At 39.6% G+C, this 19839-nt stretch overlaps 1 protein-coding gene across 3 annotated transcripts; it reads right to left on the bottom strand.

Annotated features, from left to right (window-relative positions):
- Positions 1 to 392: 392 nt before the first annotated feature.
- Positions 393 to 19789, bottom strand: LOC112558664 (N-acetylated-alpha-linked acidic dipeptidase 2-like). 3 transcript variants are annotated; one of them, XM_025229230.1, is made up of 19 exons: positions 19046 to 19789; positions 18140 to 18486; positions 15760 to 15913; positions 9922 to 10047; positions 9415 to 9537; positions 8907 to 9090; positions 8181 to 8274; positions 7656 to 7742; positions 7117 to 7202; positions 6495 to 6614; positions 6096 to 6178; positions 5551 to 5614; positions 5213 to 5280; positions 4543 to 4628; positions 4070 to 4157; positions 3058 to 3325; positions 1240 to 1321; positions 918 to 983; positions 393 to 589 (listed from the first exon to the last, which is right to left on the bottom strand). In XM_025229230.1, exons 2-19 carry the CDS (start codon positions 18427 to 18429, stop codon positions 481 to 483), a joined length of 2178 nt encoding a protein of 725 aa, XP_025085015.1. In that variant the 5' UTR covers positions 18430 to 18486; positions 19046 to 19789; the 3' UTR covers positions 393 to 480. The 3 variants fall into 3 exon arrangements, with proteins under 3 accessions (XP_025085015.1, XP_025085016.1, XP_025085017.1); XM_025229231.1 differs by lacking the exons at positions 15760 to 15913; positions 18140 to 18486; positions 19046 to 19789 and adding an exon at positions 14750 to 14800; XM_025229232.1 differs by lacking the exons at positions 15760 to 15913; positions 18140 to 18486; positions 19046 to 19789 and adding an exon at positions 13813 to 14730.
- Between the last annotated feature and the right edge of the window lie 50 nt (positions 19790 to 19839).

The following is a 19839-nucleotide window of genomic DNA, read 5'->3' as shown; positions in this document are numbered from 1 at the left end:
AATTAAAGTATCTCAAAAATGAGGCTTTACAAACTGAAAAATATGGGAGTTTTCTGCATTTTACTTTTAAAATGTGAAATGATAAAGTGCAAAAATAGTTTTTGTTAAATTTACTTTTGGGGGTGGTTGGGTCAGGGTGTGTTTTTGGGGGTTTTTTTTTCAGCAAATTATTTCTGTCACAAAGACAGAAAGTCAGTGATAGTGGATTTTAAGACTAAGATGACTATTAAATCCAGAAAAGAATGAAATGTATTAGGTATAATGTGAATCCATACTCTAATCACAATATCTTGAGAAGTAATAAAGCTGCTTGTACTCTCCGAATTGGTGGAAAAAACTCTTTTTCCTCTAATTTTGTATGCTGGTTTCTTATTTAAAACAGAGAAGCCCTCTACTAAATAAGTCTTTATTAACATTCCACAACACACTGCAAAACTTTGTTTTATTTGTTGATGGCCAAACATCCATCCAAGTTGTAATTCATGGTAAACCCGTCCGAAGAATGTCTGTAGCTGCTCGTATGGTGTTGGCAAGGGATATGGACTGCCAGGATTCTCTGAGTCCATCAAAGCTAGTAACTTGGTTCCATCTAGAAAAACAAGATATCATTTGCTGGAACCAAAGTATACATCTACCTTTTTTTTTTTTTTTTTTTTTTTTTTTGCAGTTAGTATGTTTTTTGCACTGTCTTCTGTTGAAATGCTATGGAGTGTGTGTTGAATTGCAATTTTTGTAAGAATATCACTGTGGCTGCACCAACCTAGAAATACTCTACATAATAATCTGTGATTTGTACACATTCCTTATACATTATCAGACATCTTACAATGTAGTCAGTGTTTTCTTTGATCTCACTTTTCTCTTGAAAATATATTTTAAAATTTAATTGAAAATAGACTAAAGAGCACTGTACTCACCCTTGTCGTTGGAACTGTCTTTCAAAAAGCATGAGTTTGTTGTTCAGATGCCAAATGTCTACAGGGCTGGAAAAAAAAGCGATGGGTATTAAAAAATACAAGAAATCATCTCAAGTTTATTTTACATGTGTCCTGAACGTAACTTGAAATCACCTAGGCACACACAAAATTCACATGTATTTTCAGTAAACTATAAATAGAAAAGGACAAACTGTAATTGTATGTTCAAAATTGGAAGAAATAATGCTGTTATGCTCAAATAAGTTGCTGCAAAATACACCATAAAATGTGCATGAGACATTTCTGCTGTAGCTGAACTTACTTTTGTGGCTTTAGTCCCTCAATATGCTCATGAAGTTTTTTGGCTACCTCGGAAAAGTCTGCACATGCTTCTAACAGACCTGCTGTAGAAAATGGGCAAAAAAAGAAATGTCAGCTTCCTGCTGCATAACAATTCTGCCAAATAATGTGAGTTATTACCCAATTCTGTTCACATTTCTTTGCAGCAGCAATAATAGAATAATAACTGGTTGTGTAAAGTGCATTTTCCCTCTATGGATACAAGCTCAATGTGCTGCACTTGTAAGACCAGAAACAAACCAACAGTCAATTGTACAGTAAACATTCTGTAAGCATCAGTACTCGGTTAACGCCATGAAAGAAAAGTGCATTGACAAAGAATAGAGATGTGTGTAGAACTGTTCTCTCAATTATGCAAGCTATTAGATATGTTTTGAGGCTGGTTTTCATGGTTTCAAAATGTACTTCAAGGAAAATGGGGAAGAGAATTTCAAACAGTGAGGCCTCAAAAGGAAAAAAAAGTGTTTTCCAACTTCTTTCTTATGCATGGCACAGAGAGGAGGGCAAAACATATAGACCAGCGGTTCTCAACCTGTGGGGCGCGACCCCCTGGGGGGTCGCGACGTGCCTACAAGGGGGTCGCGAAGGTGGTCATTTTTTTTAAAAGTTTCTTATACCGGTATTAGTGAAATTAGCTTAGATTGTGTAACCGAGTGGTGAGGGGGCTCAAATTCCAAATCTCTTCTCCCTATTCAAGTACACTGTCTCGGCATGCAGTGACTTCTCACTTCCAAAACTCAAAACACAATCCCCCTCTCAACAATTAAGCCTCCAATCTCCCTCCTCTCGCCTTTTGCCCTCTCTCTCCCCCAATCTCTCATCGCTGACTCCCCTCTCCCTCTCCAGCAATGAAAGTTCTTCTGCCATTTTCAACTTCGTCTATGTGTGAGCAAGGATTTTCAGCACTGGCAGCACTGAAGTCTCAATACAGAAATCGTGTGGACGCAGAGGCTGAGCTGCGAATAGCAGTGGGTACGAACATCGCACACAGGTTTGCTTCTCTATGCAACAGCAAGCAGGCTCAACCTTCTCATTAATCAAAGTGAGTGTCCAATAAAATAATATTTATTAGAACCGCAGAATTTGCTTTAGTAAAATTTCATTAACAGTTATACTTCTTGCAGATACGAACTTTGTTCTTCCGTTGTTGAATTCCTCGACGCGGCGTTCGAGGTTAGCTAAGGCCCCCCCCCCCTTCCTCCACCGACTTAGCTGGCTAAGGGGGTCGCGGACGTACCGTTGTTCGTCAGGGGGGTCGTCACATGTAAAAGGTTGAGAACCGCTGATATAGACCAAAGAGACTGACAAGTGGTAACTCAGGTGTGCTGGGGCAAGGCCATGAAAAAACAGTAGCTTTTCCCCTTCAGAAGACAACATGAGTAGCATTATTTTGAACCCTTTGAAGTTTGCCCAGTGGGCGGTTGGTGAGATTGACAAGTAGAGAATTTCAGTTATCCTGCTGGGACAACACAAGCAGACCTGAGATGTCTGGGGGCAGAATCTGATAGGAGGGGTCAGATGTGACTGACCCTGTGAAGCTCAAGAAAGATGGACTGTGAGTTAAGGTAACACCAAGATTTCGAATAGTCTGGGAAAGAAAGATTCTAAGGCATTAACACTTTAAAAGACTCAAACAAACAGGAATTTCACATTTTGGATGCATGGTATGAGAATTATGCTAACCATAATATTTCATTTTGAAAATAGGCGATTGAAGCAAACTTTGTTGCTATTAGTGCTATTTTTAACAGTACTTTCGTGAGTTTTCATCTACACTTACAAGCAGAGGAGTTAACTTTGTTCAGTTTTTCAGTAGAATCACTCAAAGCCTCTTGCACCATGCCACATATGTCATCTGCATAGTCTCTTGCACTTAATGGAATGATCAAGGAGTCAACCAAGTCGCGTGCTAGCTCCCCCATGACAGCTGCAACTGTTCTACTAATAGCAAAATCTGGATCCATCATGTAAGCCAGCTGTATAGTGTCATAGGCTGTGTGATACAATGGGTACCTCTGGAATGGGTATATCTTCACACCATCCTCGCCCTGTGTTGGACAATTGGAAGATAATTCTTAAGTATTGTTATTATATGGCAGTTCCTAGCATCTTTACAGATTTGACTATGCAATGAAGCATACATTTATAAAACACAGCATCATAGAGGCTGAATTTGCTGTGTTAAATTTGTTTTTAAAGGCAAAGCATTGGTATTAGTTTGTTAATTACTGAAAATTCTGATTTGACCAAACAATAAAAGGAGATAACATTTTCAACTAAAAGCTGTTGGTGGTGGGAGTGAAGCTACCATGTCATATTAAACAAATTTCCACAGAGAAGCAGGTTACCAACAATGGGTTTAGTTACCTATGACTGTGAATTAAAAAATGCCACTTGTCAGCTATGGAATTTCTATTTACTGTTTTTGTATTTTAAAAAAATTATTGACTTTCTCGGAAAGGTGACCAAGAGAATGTTCTTTTCTTGAGATAGCAGTTTTGTTTAATATGAGATATTTTTCCAGACTGGTTTATTTATTATACACTAAGTACAGCCTTTTAAGCAGTATATCAAAGTCAAAAACAGTATTGTGTGAAATCAATGGCTCATAAGAAACTTTTTTTACAATTAATGGTAGCTTAAAGGATTTTACGCTTGCAAAAATTTAAATGTTAGGAAAAAAAATGTTCTACACAACTTGTCTACATATACATAAGCATTCAAATTTTTTCCTATCTGGCTGCTTATATATAATTATTTATTTTTAATCAAATATCATCAAGAATAATTACCAGAAAAGAATAGTGAGCATGGCCAACCGGTACTCCAACAATGTTCATAAAAGGTCTAAAGTCCGAGTTTGTCCTTGGGCGTTTAATGCTGTCAACAAATACAAATACAAAACAGGTAAGTATTGTATGATAAATTTTAAAGCCTCAAAAATATAAAGTTGCAAATCTCTGTATTATGGGATTTCTACCAGCTGAAGTTTACTTAAAGAATCTATTGATCATATGCTTCTATGGAAGCAACTGGATTAGAATTATCTGATTAGATAATTTATACTTTATACTGTGTGCCCCTTCGGCCCTATGCTCCACTGGGGGTGAATATGAAGAAGACTTTGTGCCCCCAAAGTGAAGGATAGGCCCTGATGCATTCCTGGCCAACTTAACCAGGATGCAGTGTAGGCATTAAACTTTGTTTTAACTATGCTTACACCTTGTGTTTTTATTAAATGTTGATTAAACAATTCAACACATACGATGGCTGGCCTGGGTTTTTCTTATCCGGAATGCGTTCCATCCAGGTGTGAAGAAGAGTGCTGTTCATTTGTCTGGGGTCAGAAATCTGGTGGAAATTTCCATATGTGCAAGCATCAACATATTTATTTGGCACAAGTATTGGAAAACAAAAATTGGTAAAAATTGTATGACAGTGGAGAAGTTTATTTTCATTTAAAATAGTGCTAAATCCTGTCCCCTCCCCAACACCACAAAAAAGCCTGGGATTTTTTGCTTTAAATCTAATGCCTTAAATGGGCTTTTACCCAAAGTAAGGAAGGAGCATGCACCAAGCAAGTCCAATATTTTTCCTCAATTTCGATGCTGATTATTGTGTCATTGTAGTGATATAAATACATGTAATCCATAAACATTAACAAGTCAAATCAGAAGGGGATATGTGCAGAATGCCATCCATTTGTCATTAAATATTTGCAAACAAAATTTTTGAGAAATAAAGTTAAATCAAATATAATTATAATGCCAGCAATTTTGCAAACACAAGAAATATGAAAAATAATACAGCAAACTGATTCGACAATATGATCTCTTGAAAGGTAGCTTTTGTGGCAAGGTGAGAGAAAATGATTATGGGAAAAGAAAACTGTCTAACAAGTGTAAAATGCAAGCTAAAACAATGGCGATTTTTACCTTTGAAGCTGCCCGTATTGCTGCCGTCTTCAGTGATGCTGAACCACTCATGTCAAAACTGTAATTTCCTAAATAATTACCATTACAAATGAGAACAGTAAATACCTATAAGTAAATTAGAACAGACATGCCTTTTCCTCAGATCAGTGTTAAAAATAAACAACAAAGAATTTTAATGTACAAGTGCAAAGTTTTTCACTCAAACCTTGAATGATCTTATATAAGTGCAGTCACACATGTTCTTGCTTCCATGCATCTTGACTGAATGGAAAAAAGCAAATATATTTATTTTCAACCAAACTCCTAGGTCTGCTGCTTAAGGGATATAGTTAACTCACCCTGAAGAATCATGTCAATGTTCAAGTAAGCTACTGCATGTGCAAACAGCCATCCTTTTTTCTCCTGCAAATGAATAATCTGATCTATTCAGCAGTATCCCTTAATAATTGTTTTATAGTTTGCAGCTGATAGCATTTATACTTTGTATATGCTTAATACCTGTATAGTTATTCTTAGTAATAATATATTCTGAAAGTTTAACTTGTATGTTGAATTGTTTTTTTGGTTTTTTTTGCTTTAAGTGTTAAGTGAAATTTAATTGAAAAATTAAAATTCACAAAATAATTACATTTTTTATGTTGATTAACTCTTTGATTGAGCATATATAATTGAAAACCAATGTTTACAGAGTGAGCAAAAAACTGCAAACTGTAAAGAGTTAACTAACAGAGGATAGCTGGTTGCTTTACCAAACCTAACGCTCTTAGCATACGCTACCTAATGCAATTTGTGCAATCACAGCAAAGACCATACATAAACTTAACCTATACATTGATTAGAGACTGCTAACATTTCACATGATTCATTAAATGACATTACATACTTCAACCCATTCAGTGGACCCAATCAGTCCAAATTCCTCAGCTGCCCAGCTACAGAACATCAAGGTACGGCGCGGCTGCCATCCTGGGTCACAGCACACCACACATGCATTGCAAAATATTATTTATACCAAAATACTATGAATATATATATAATGTATGAATACAAAATATATATACTACTTAAAATACAGCACGAATAAGAAATTTACATCAATTTACTAAACATCACCTTCAAAAAGCAAACAGAAACAGATCATTAATGCAAATGAATGTTTATATCAGAAAACAAGAGGCACAGGAATACATTAATGATGTGTGTGTACATGTAATCTTTTTGCACGGACACAGAGAAACTGCAGGAGATAAATTTTTGTTGATTTTATGAGGCATAGTTATACCTTGTGAAGCAAGACTCTGAAAGACCCTAGCAAGTTCCAGCACAACAGCTGTACCAGAAGCTGGATCTACAGCTCCATAACCAACAGCATCTCTGTGATTTCCCACCAGCACCACATTGTCTAGGCACACAAAATACATCCACATACATACTTATTGATGCACATACACAATTAAATATCTACATGCATGTTTACACAAAAATTACACAACTTAAAGCACAAGGAAGAGTAGTCAGTTGGAGTAGCCATATGAATGTAAAGTCTAAAACTCATCTCCAAATGTTTTGCAATATGATAAAAGTGAAAATAGGAGGCTTCACAGCAAGAAAAAGGAACCAAGAGGAAAAAAAAACTCTCTTGATGTCTTTGACCTTTAACCTTCCCTGATAAATCAGGCACTCTCCACTGCTAGGCTTTAAGAGGTGGGGGTAGGGGAAATTTACTATTCACTGGCACTATAGCAATCCTCAAACTAGAAACCTTGAACATCAAAATAAACTCCACACACTACAAGGCTACAGAGCTCCTTTTAGCATGAGATATTTTAAAATAATGTTTGTTCCAAACATGTAACTAATCTGTAATTAAGAAAACTAAAACTGAGAACAAATCTGTAAGTTACCTGGTTCAATGGCACCTTTCATTGTTGCAAATACATTAAATACACGACGAGTCTCTAACTTATTCTCTATGTCAACTTGTACAGGACTGAAAATAAACCCAAAAGATGTTAAATCAAAAATTGTGTGAGAAATATTAATTTTTCTATAATGATAAGAAAGCTATATAAAAATAACTTTAATATCAAAGAAACATATACAACATCAGTGGGCAACATAAGGAAATGCAACAGTGACGTGGACGACGCCGTTGAAATTCATGCTATTTCCAAATACATAATCTAAACTTGCCTGGCACATTTGAAAACATGAAATCAATTAAATGTGTATAATGGAAATAAATTAAAATGTGTACAATGGAAGCAATAGTCCAGTGTGAAGAGGTCAGAGCAATCAAATACTCAATTTCAAAACAGTACACACAAATACCAATGCAACATAGTATGGTATTTGACAGATTTTTTTAAAACTGGTTTTTTCTGCAGTTCATCAATTTAGCCTTGTTTAAAACATGTTTCATGTATCAGTAGTACAAACATACAGTCCCCCAGGAGATGAGGTGCCCACATGATAAACAAATCCAAGGTCTCCCTGCCAGTCCTGCGGAGCTGCAGGCCCCTCAAGATTCCTATACACAGAGTAAAAACTGGTTCAAAAAAAGTATTTTCTCTTTAAAATTATGCCACTTCATATATCCTACAACTAACTACTGTTTAAGACTGACCTAATTTTTACATTCTGTTTTAAATCCTTCCTGGTCTTATCAGTTCATTAAATCTGATGATATAAATTCAACCTCCCCAGTTAATTAAGCTTACACTGGCTCAATCAGGTCTCTTAAAACAAATGTATGCAGAGAGACATCTCCCATCTGTGTGTATGTCTGTGTGTGTGTGTGTGCAGGCATGTGCATGTGCACACATTCATGTAGGGGGGTAGGGGTGGCACATATAACTAAAGATTAAAGAAGGAAATATAAAATTTTAAATATATATTTATATATTTTTTTAAAAAACAAAATATCACCAAAACAGTTAGAAACTACAGTATAAAAGCCAGCATTAACTGTAAAAATACTCTGGCATCATTGTAGCCAATAGGATGACATGGAATTTTTGGCATTCCCTCCAATTCTTTCTCGGATGTACGAGCTGCATTATCTGAAAATATTTTAAAACTTAGTTATGATCACTCATAACCTCTTGAAAATATTCATTTAACAAAGTTTTCTACAAACAGGTGTTTCTATCAGGGTAAATCCAAAATGGCAGGTTTTTTTTTTTTAAAGAAATGCTTATACTATAGTTTGACAGCATTTTTTCATTATTAGAACAATCTCCATCAAATATTCCAACATTGCATTAAAAAGACCATCATGAATCACTTCTTTAATAGAAACATTAATGAAAAAATAATGTAATGAAAAATATTTCTTTTAAATCCTTGCCAGAATTCATGCTTTATTCACCCTTTGTAAAATGCTCTTTTTTGAGGCTATTCAGTTTCTGAAGCATTCCTAACGTCTAATATGCTACCAGATTTGCTAAAGACAGAGTCTGCTGTCAGTCTGATAGTTTAAAAGACACTTTCAACTAAGAATCCCTTCACGTAGGCATTGCAAAGTATCAAAAGTAGAAAAATAAGATTTTTCACTCTGAAAGATCATGGCAAAAGATTATATTCTAATGCATGGTTGTCTATGACTATGACTAAGGGCTTTGTCTGCATTTTGATGAAATAAAAGCATTCCATTGCTTCCTGTTAAGTAACGATATTGCTAAGCTCAATTTACCTAAAGAAGGGTAGCCTTGTGTGGCAGGATCTCCTTCTGTCAGGCGAAAGTTGCCAAACTCCACTCCATCGCCTGGCAACCACCATGTAGCAGGGTAAACATTGTAGGTATTGTTTCTGTTGATATCTGCAGGGTCATTGTACAGCAAGACTGCTGCAGCTCCTTTGCTTGCTGCTAATCCCAACTGTCATACAGCAAGGCACTTGTCATTAGTTCCAGTCACCTGTTCTTTGGTTTTTCTCCATTTTTTTCATTGATTATGGAAAAGTAGACATCTTGCAATCCTTATTAATGTTTAATATTGTTCAGCCCAGCTCATGCTAATGTATGCATTACTGTTGTATCAGGGCCTTTTTGAAGTATTTTGTTTAAAAACCATATATTTTATTCTGTCTTTGTAAATCACCAGGACAATTCTAATTCTTCATTTTAAAAATAAATTATTTTGCTGATGTTCTGACATACATCAATGGAAATGAAATTAGAGACAGACTTCAAGATAACTGACCTTGCTCTTGCGATCTGAGTGGCCATAACGAACAATGACGATAGCACCATGGACATCAATTCCCTCATTGTCCAGATAGTTGTAATCTTCTTTTCGACCATAGTTAGCATAGATCAGCTTGCCCTGCCATTAAATGCATTTATTGATTCTCCTGTTTGCAATGTGGAGATGCTTAAATGAAGCTTGATTGCAAGTTACTCTGCAACAATTGTTTGACACTGATATGCAATTAATTAAATCTCAGCCTATGCCCTTGATGAGCATGACCCAGAGATTTGGGGAAAGGGATAAGCCCATTTTACATTCAGCTGCAAACAAAGTGGTTTGCATGCCTAATGGATTGCATAAGAGTGCCAGGAACAGCATTATGTTCATGAAACAAGCAAAATACTCTTTTGCATAGCTTTGAAGAAAAGCTAATTATGTTTATATATGAACAACAAAACACTGCCTTTAACTCGTAAGATGACATAAAAAGAAAGGTGGTTTTAAAAAAACCTGGCCAACCTTGACATTTCCTGATGGGGAGTAAAAGCAGTAAGGCCCAATGAGGTCATCGTCCCATTTTGAACCAGGTTTGGCACCAGGTGAAGTGGTAAAGAGTGCCCGGTTGCGTCCATCTAACATCGATACCTGTGAATTGTTAAAGTCCATGGCATTTTTATTTTCTTGATCAGTGCACTTTAACTGTGACTGTAACACTTTGATCATTTCAGTGGCAGGACAAACATACTGTTTTATTTGCACCACATATATGTTCCTTTGTATATTGTAGACTCTCCTGGATAAAATTTGATAAAAATAACAAATTAATTAGTATTGTATTTATACAAAAAGTCTTGTGTTCGCTCTTGCCTATACTCACAAAAAAAGACTTGACTGTTGAAATAAACTATAACTTTCTATATACAATTTACAAAAATCAATATAGTTCTATTTTACGCAAATCATTTTCAAATAAAAGCAAGAATAGTAATCGGCCCCAGAGTGAATTGAAACACACCACATCTTGATGTAAAGGATGATGCTCAGATGCAGAGAGATCACAGACAGGTCAAGGCTGATGAAGGAGGTAGCAAAGAGATACAATGCATGGAGTTTTCCCAAACGGGTGACAGTTTGTTTACGATATAAACAATTCTTCTCATTCATAAGGTTATAATCTTGGGCCATCCTTCAGGATGAATGACACAGTGTTCTCTATCATTTTCTTTCAGTGCAGTGTTTTGGGAACCAGAAGTTTGGCTTTTTGTCTGTGTAGTTGTTTGTGGTTCTCATCTGATAGGTGCTCCTCTGGTGCTTCTCTGGCTGCTTACACATAATTTGAAAGTTGCTTCTATAGTCACCTACGTTGGCTTACACTTTCTGTGGGCTTCAAGTAGGATGAATTCTCGTGGTGCCTATGGATACATTTACTGAGGTCTTTTACATGGTTGATGTCTCTGCCATGGCCTTGTTTGTTGTTTGCTTGTTGTTTTGCTGACTAAAATGTTCCATGTTCTTTTCTTTGGTTTGGTTTTGTTTTGTTTTTGTTTGTTTTTGCCTTCTTATAATTCTAGCAGGGTGGTATACAGAGTTAGTATTCTTGTGAAGTGTAAAGTACACTAGTCTGGTCACTATCTCCTAGCTGTTCTCCAACTCTCTATTCATGCTTCTGTGGATGTTTCCTGCGCAGAAAGCTGTCTGGAGAGAAGGGCTGCATTGTCTGGTAAGGAGAGGTACATTGTCTGGATGGGGTGTCACTTGAGGAATGATAAGGACATGCGTTCATCTTGTTGCTCTGGTTGTAGCCCCCGAAAAAAAGTGACTGGTGACTTTGTAAGTACCCTACTGTACGAGATTTCAAGTCTGGTACCTCGATGCTTTCTAAGGACAGGGGATAAGAAGCTCGACCAGCGTCTTTCAGTTTGATCTGGATCACTTGATACCCGGCAACTTTCATGTGGACTGTTGTTTCGATAGTACGGATGTTCTTCCTGCCTTTGCATCGGTCTGCCAAATCTGATGATCTGTCAACCTCTGTTCTTTAAGGCTTTTCCCGCGTTTTATAGTTTCTTTCGTGTAGAAAGTGTTCGAGATCCATCTTCATATTCATTATTCTTAATGCATTCTAATGAATCACTGTAAGGGATTGGTGCCTCTTGGATTTCAGGATGTTGCCAGCAATGGCACGGCAAGATGGCGGATGGTGACCTCCAGCCGCTGGGCTCCGTTGTGGCACAAAGTCTGACGCTGTCTCTGGATGGACCACAGCTGGTGAGTGCCATCAGTGTTAGATCCGGTTAAGAGAACAGTCGTTAATGTTGGTTGCCTGGTCCAAATAGTTTGCTAGGAGGAGTAGTCTGGCCTGAGACATCTGACTTCGGCCCTAAAGGTTTTCTGTAGGAGTTACCCGCACTTGTCCTTTCCTAACAGCACAAGGGTTAATTAGTTTGCCGCTGGTCTTACCTCGTGAACAGCGCTTACAACGTGATCGCATGAAGAATACATCATAAACACGCCTGCAAACAGTGTGCACAAAAAGAAATCTGAAACACATACATAGAAATACCCATGATTAAGTTTGTTGTCAAGACTACAACCATGCAATGAGCACCATCACAGTTTTGTCAGACGGCTTAATTCGTTTATCAGCGCCCATCTCTCCAAGCCCTGCCACAGACAGTTGTTCATCGACTCGCCAAGGTTGTCGACAGAGCCGCCTTGGGCGAGGACACGAAGGTCCTTGAGTGGGGTCCTCCCTACTCCACATCGTGACGGGTTTCCCCCAGTCATCCAGTCATCCAAAGCCTTGGCTGGTGTCTTTGTAAGGGAAGGTCACTCGCCTAGATGCTGTGTTTTCATTACTGTAGATGAGTTTGCTTCGCGTTTATCTCTCCCGAAATGCCGCACAAAGCTGCAGGACCAAAGTGCACGGCAGTGGACACATGACAATGTCATTGAACCTAGGGTAAGATAGCGGCAGGTACTTCCATCGAGGCCAAGCTTTTGTCCAGATGTCGTGTCAAGAACCTGTTTTCTTAGCTTTCTTTTTAGTTAGCGTGCAGAAAAATAATGAAACTCTCGCTCCCCTTCCATATCCGCCACCTACCCAACATTAAATACTTTAAATGTGCACTAAAAACCTCTCTTTGTTGAGCATTACTCCTAACAACAGCCCACATAATGCTAGTTCATCTTCAGACACCCTCACCCCTTTTCCCGTCTGTTGGCTACTTCCATACTCCTCGTCCCCTGCAGAATCACGATACCCTCAGTTTTTATAACCCGATTCCTCTTTGCATTTTCCATATTCTCTTATTAGTCATTATCCCTGGATCTTTGCGACGTCATATATTTAAATTCTGTGTGTAGTAACATTATGTAGGCCTATATTTCGAGAACAGAGGGTGTTACGCATATTTTAAAGAATATGAACGGGAATCGCTTTTTCAAATAAAAGCTTTTAGCGATCGTGGTGATTGCCAATGAGCGAGACGATTTATGAACAAGCTAAACCTGTTGTAATAACATTTGAACTATGACAAGCAAACCAATCTCATTGCCTCTCCACCCCCCCCTCCACACAGAGTGAGAGAGTGTGCACACGCAAGCGTCATCTAAAAACCATGCATATTTGGAACCTATTCATCAAGAGGAAGAGACCGCCAGGGCACTAATTATCCCCCATCGTTATAACGATAATCATATTCGACTGTTATTGCTACAGTGGCCCCAGTCTTTCATCCCCCAACGACCCATCCAACCGTCCCTCCAACTCCCTTTCACAGCACCACGGATTCACATATGTGCTCACTTTTATCATGTCATCTAAAAAATAAATAAATAAAAATGCCGACGGTTGTGCGCCTTTACATATCAGACGATAGTAGTTTGTTGTCTGCCCAAGTCTACCTCGCAAGCACGCGACTTGAGCGTTCACTCGCTGTGCAAAACGTGCTTGCATTTAGGTTTAAACAACCAGAGTAATTCTTTGCAAGAGAGAGGGATGAGAGTATAAAAATAAAATAAATGCCACCATGTAACCAGGAAAAAAATAACCCAGTGTCTTCTTTATTTTACGGTTTGCAAGCTCTCTCGTGTTTTAGTGTATGTGTGTGTTAAGTCGGCTGCTTTGTTACACAGCTACAGACGGTTCGCGTACTTGAACTGAACGTGCCCTGGAACTCGGTAACAACATGAGCATCATGAGGCTGTGTTGAGTGGATCCTGTTTGCCCCCTCGCTGTCTGTTTAGCCCTATAGTCAAAATAAGCAGGTCAAGTACGTAGCGCCTTTGTGGTGTGTGCACGCCTACACTGAGTTCTAGAGTTGCATATACATTTTGCTTTCGAAAGAAGATTCGGGAAAAAAAACTTGTGTATTTACGGATGAAATTCGTCATCGTTGCTCAGCTCACCTGTAATATGTTGGAGTATGCGCACATCGTTCAACCAGTCGTTTGCCAGTTCAAACCTTTATCCGAACGTCCATCTGAGACAGTATTGTTTATAGTCATCAAACTTAGTGTTCATGCTCTGCAGGATTGCGTAACATCAAAAAAAGGTCGGCTGTGGTCCATGGTGTAACTCAGTGTGCACTATATCCCCTTGATGCATTGACAGTATTCAGTCGTGTCTGCCTCATCGTGTCACCTTTACCAGTGGAACCAGAGTTTAATTCCACATCACCATATAACATATAGTAGACTGACCCAAAACAGAAGAGATAACAACAAACCGAGCACTGCACCGTCTGTTCGGAACTTGAAAGTAATCACGGCGATATGCATAGACAACTTCAGTTTTGTTCTCTTCAGCATAAATAGGACGAATGTTGAAGGATTGGTTTACAGTACAAGTCAATTAGCTTCGAGACTGGTCAGATTAACACATAATAAGTGGAATTAGCTAATGTGGCAAGAGAGCGCCTGAAAATCATTGTTTATAGTCCACATACAGTATGTCTATGTTCATGTACAATCCTGGCGTCTGTGTTGTCGACCTCTTTCTGTGCATGGTGATGTTTGCAAGCGTGTATCTCGAGGACGAATTGGGTACTAGTCGTACTTCGCACTAAATTTGACCAATCATTCGGAAAAAGAAAATTGTGCGCCCCCACTGTACGAAGCAATCGCCAGTCTGTTCTCGCTACACTCAGGCTCTGAAACTTTCGCAGTTATGCGCATGCGCTGTCCACAAAAAATGTTCATGATTTTCCACACCAATAGTTCCTCGGAGGTCCATCGGTGCAGGAACAATCGCATTTATAATACGACCCGAAAAATCTTCGATCCTTCTGCTATCCTTAAAAGGCGACTAACACACCACCACGTGGCACTAATCACGTATACTTGCCGAACCGTCAGAGCGTCGGCTGGGGGCGGCCGCCATGCAGCGCCATGTTGCCGCGGAGCATGATGGCGATAAAAGAAAGCAGACGCGCCTAGATCTAATCAACACGATCTGTCTCTGGCGCAATTCACGTGGCATCGTTACCTGTTTCGCATTACGTCAGTCACGCTGTCAGTTCGTGGGCAGCCTGCGTATCATACTGCCGCCAAAATATCCTTTTTCTGAAATCGTCAGTGAAGCGAGGACATAAATTGGGATTAAGGTAAGGGGGTTGGTGGGAGAGGGGTAAGAGCATCAATAATAAATCCGAAATGATAAGTACATGTAAACTAGTTAAATCTAAGCTTGTAGAATCTCAAACTCGTTAAGAATATCTGTATTATTGTTGTCATGTGCCTAGACGGTCAGTAATGAAGCAGAACAAAACGTGACTATAATCATCCACGAGTTATGGCCGATGAGACCTAATGTACAAGTTTGTGATGAGACTGTCTTAGTCACTGCAACTAATAATTGTATTGTCTGCAGCTTGTAAATCCACACGTGAATATGGTATTAAGGTAAGTTTCACATATAAAGATTTCATGACTGGTTGCTTTATGCAAGGACCTTTTCACTTTGGTTTCTTCAAAGAAAAAGCGTCAGGAAGCCAGAGCTCACCCAAACCTTGTGTGCGTGTGAGAGAGAGAGAGAAAGAGACGTGTGTGTGTGCGTGCGCTTGAGGCGAGATAAGTTATCTCCAGCAGAAGTGCTGGCAAGCTAACGCTTAACCCATTCAATCCACCCCACCTGCCATCTAATTTATTTATATGTCATTTGCAGCAGAAAATGGGGCACAAACCGAAAGTGTGTGGAAACGTACTGAAGGCGATTCAACCAGTTGGCGATCTTATGATGCGTTAACCTCCACGAACAAAGGCGGAGGGTTATGTGTGTGTGGTGATGAATGAAGTACAACGTCCAGGAGAAATATGTTAGCTGACCAGTACCTAAGGTGCACACTGTAAGCTCACTTTGTTGAAGTGGCGTTCAACCGGATAGGAGAGTAGTACGTCATAGTGAGTTAGGGTCACGTCGAAGCCCAGATTCTCAAAGTGCGATTTCACGTAGTCCACGGTTCTCTGGTCGCCTTCAGTTCCAGCCACGTGAGGTCGCTCTGACATAAACCTGTCATCGCAAAACAACAAATTGAAAGCTTTTCTCTGTGTGTGTGAACGTAATTGCTATATTCACGTCAAGATTATACACAAGAGTTTTATAGTTTTATATCTCCATTTTCCGACAAAAGACATTATTTTCTTTTTGAAAAATTCAAAACAACAAATACCCATTCTTTTAGTTTATCGATAACAAAAATATATTACCATTAGCCAGATTTATGCAGCGTATTTTTCCCGTTTACGATTCTTATCATATCATTATTTATTTGTGTTTTATGCAATGTTTTAAGTGCACAACATATTTTTTAAATCACAAGTGCCCATCGTAGGTTTGTGGATAACCCTAAATTTTGGTCTTATATTGGTTATCCACACATTTCTGTAAAGAGCTTTTTATTACATAATATCTCGGATAGCTTCGCAAGTAATATATATATGAGAAACGTTGCCCAGAACACAAGAATATCTACACATCGAACAGTGAACTATTGCATTCAAGTTATAGTTCATGCATGTCGTTGATTATGCCTCAACTTCTCAATGTCTCGACTTAGGTTAATAACAAAATCTAGGGAGTTGCTACACAAGACAACCAGAAAAAAAAACACACACACACACACGCGGTCAAAGAAATCTGAGCTCATAAGTAACTGTAATTAATGTTTCCAAAGGGAGAGTGTCCCAGCTGTAATTACGGTCCTTCGATGGTTTTCATGAGTTGCTTCCTGTTTAATGCGCCCTTACCACAAGCAAAATGGGTGTGCTCAAGTGCGTAGCGGTAATTTAAAAAAAGGGAGGTGAGGGACGATCGAGGAGGTGGGGGAACAGAAGTACACATAATCGTCGTAATTGGGAATCATTTTAAGACCTAAACATTTGGATTAACTAAGCGTCATTAGTCCATGACGAACTTCGAAAAAAAGAACACAAAGCAAAAAAGGTGACAGCTCCGAGCTTTATGTTATTACTAGTTTTGTTTCCTGCGAACTGCTTGATTTCAATCAGGTCTAGCAAAGGATTTTTCTAATGCGAGATAGAAATTCTTAGGAGTTCTAGTTTTGAAAATTGTGTTTGATTCCCTCAATTTCGACTTTAACAGTTGAGTGTGTTTGTTGTAGATTACAGGCTAGCACAAAAAAAAAACAAACAAAAAAACAACAAAAAAATAAACCCAAACAAACTTGTTTTCTGTTTTAATCGCGAATGGAAAGTACGTTATCTGTCCACAATAAACTTGCGTCTCATCAATTTTTCTTTCATCTCCTGGTTCAACAACCTCTCTCTGGGAAACAAACAATCTTGTCTCCTTTGCTAAATATCTTTTCTAAGATTACCAGAACCAAGCAGAAGATCTTAGCATCTTAAGTAACCAGCAAATCCTTAGGAAGACATCTCGTATCGTCACTATTCTTGAACATGTGTTGGCAGGTGAGTTCTCACTCTTGCAGTCTGGCCGCATATTCGCTATGCCTGTATACAGAACGAATCGTCATCGCAACTCATTCATTCCATGTGTCACACGCTGGGTCAGTTCCAGTGGCCGTGAAGTTGTGTCAACCTGAGGTGACCTAATGCAGCATACCAACTGTAGTTTTTGTTGCTGTTTTGTATGTGTGTGTATATATATATAAATTAAGAACTATTCACTGTAGCCAACATATATAAAACCTACCTGTAATTGTCATTGCGGATTGATAAAGCTTCGTTGAACCTTTCTTATTTTAGAGTATTTGGCAACAGCCATGTACGATGTCATTTTTCTACAACACCATCCAGTTGTAGTAGTTTTGCGGGCAAGTTGTCCTATCTATAAGCATGTAGAAATACTTATTTTTTTAAATCCAGATAAAAAGTCTTATTTGTAAAGATTTCTCAAGAGCTCTATACGATTACAGTACCGCCCCCAAACTTGCTTTACGTGAGATGTCTGCTAGAGCGCCGTTGACCACCCAAGAGGCAACCGGCATGCCCGTTCTAACGTGCGTAAACCAGGTCGAGACTTTTTTTCTTTTTGTTCCTCCTGAAGCGGCTGGGAGGAGGTACAGCCATGAAGCTACTGGCAGCTGACACACATACGGTGGCACGCCAAGGAAACGCCGACACACATGGGGACTACATACCGTCCCTCGCTACACACGAAAGGGGCTGCACAACACCAAATTCTTTCTCCCCCACCTTTCCCCACCGTGCATGCTGCAGAAGGAAGACAAAGAGTTCCGTCAGGCTTTCATACCTGAGATGCTGCTCGATGTTGTCAGTGCTGATGCTGTTGATAAGGCGATCGCTGATGGATGGGTCTGCGTCCCGCAGCAACTTCTCCACCAGCTGAAGGGTCTGACTTTCTCGGGAGGGCGGCGACCCGTGCGAGGCGGTCGGCGTGGAGGGACCGCAGGAAGCGGAGGACTTGCTGCCCATGCCGGGCAGTTCTCTGCCCAGCAGGAACATTCCGATCAGCAGGCCTGCCCCGAAGCACAGCACCGCCACCACCACCCCTAATGTCACCCACACTGGCCGTCCAACCATCGTGATACAAGTCGAGAAGTGCAGATGCTCCGTATGCACACACCCGTTGTCGGGAACCTGTATTAAGTACACATCAGTCTGATTCTAAGTGGACTGGTAGAAATTATAAAACCATGATGAACACAAATGCGCAAAATATGAGTTTTAACATCCATGTTGCGCGCGCTGGTGTGTGTATTTGTGAGCATGAGTGCATGCCTCATTTGTGTTTGTGTGTGCGTCTCAACTGATATTATTTTATCCTTTCAATTTTTCCGTCTATAAATTTTTCTCTTTGTGTACGTTTTGAAACGAGAACGAGGCTGCCCCTAACTGGCATGACAGCTTTCGTACTCCACAATTGTTTCTTTATATATTTGGTTGCAGTGGATATGCAGTTTGAGCCTGTGTTCATCACTGACAGAAATTTACTCCCTGCTATGTTTCTGTGACCGACTGTAGGAATCATGTCAAGCTTTGTTCTTTTATGATGGTGATGTACTAATAATGATAACTACTTGTTTGTTATTTTGATACTTTCCACAAAATAGTCCACGGCAAATATGTGTCAAGGAAGACACAAAAGGGGCTGACAACCCGAAACAACAAACACCATCTGGCAATGAGGTCAACCTACCTGAGTCGTGAAGGCCGCTAGCTGCAACGGAAGTTGCCCTCTTTCTTTTAAAGGTGTTCACCAGATGATCTGTTTCCTGAAATCGTTCCCAGCTCCGGTCTTTTTCAGGTTGCTTCTCTTCAAAATCACACCTTTCTCCTGCCTGGAACCGTCAGGCACTCATTAGTCCTGGCACGTTGGTAGGTGCACCTTTGCACCCTCGCGCACAAATATTCACCCACCGTTGATCCTTTGAATGTTAAAGACACCAAGCAGCTTCCAACCCTCGACTAAACAGAAACACATCTAGCAACTGCATCCGATGAGCAGAGTTCAGGCCCTATAGAAACTGGTTCAGATGATGGTCAGTGTCATCTGGCTTTAAGTGGACAGTAAATAAAATTGTAAATTGATCAACACAAGAAACGCAGAACCAGAGAAGTTCTGCTGTTTGGCTGCGAACCTGGAGCGAGCCGACGTTGAGTTGACCTGCACACGCAGACGACTAGCAAGAATACACTAACTCTTCTTGTCGGTACCACGTTTTACGTCCCACGTACAGCTCACTTTTGTTGTTGAGATGTGCAAACAACCTGTTATCACACACCCTATTTGTGTGTGGCGTGTAAAATATCGTGCAGAGCAGAACGAAGAACGACTCCTGCAGCTCTGGAACCAACGTGAGACTAGAAAACACTGGGGAGAGGGAGTTACCGACAAGCGGTGGAGGAAGAATTGGAACTGGCGTCGGACAGAGGCCCATCATCTCTCTAGGGAGGGGAGGGCGGGGCAGGGGGGAGTTCAAACGTCCGCCC

The sequence above is a fragment of the Pomacea canaliculata genome, linkage group LG3 (assembly GCF_003073045.1).
Source record: "Pomacea canaliculata isolate SZHN2017 linkage group LG3, ASM307304v1, whole genome shotgun sequence".
Taxonomy (NCBI): domain Eukaryota; kingdom Metazoa; phylum Mollusca; class Gastropoda; order Architaenioglossa; family Ampullariidae; genus Pomacea; species Pomacea canaliculata.
This window is presented reverse-complemented; position numbering and strand designations above follow the sequence as displayed.

Bases quoted from the DNA above. Each gene is read 5' to 3' on its own strand.
- LOC112558664 (XM_025229230.1), bottom strand. From the start codon at position 18,429: ATGGTTGGACGGCCAGTGTGGGTGACATTAGGGGTGGTGGTGGCGGTG. The intron at 15,914-18,139 runs GTATGAAAGCCT...TTGCGATGACAG, and splicing joins AACATCGAGCAGCATCTCAG to GTTTATGTCAGAGCGACCTC. The intron at 10,048-15,759 runs GTGAGCTTACAG...AACAATTCACAG, and splicing joins TTGAACGCCACTTCAACAAA to GTATCGATGTTAGATGGACG.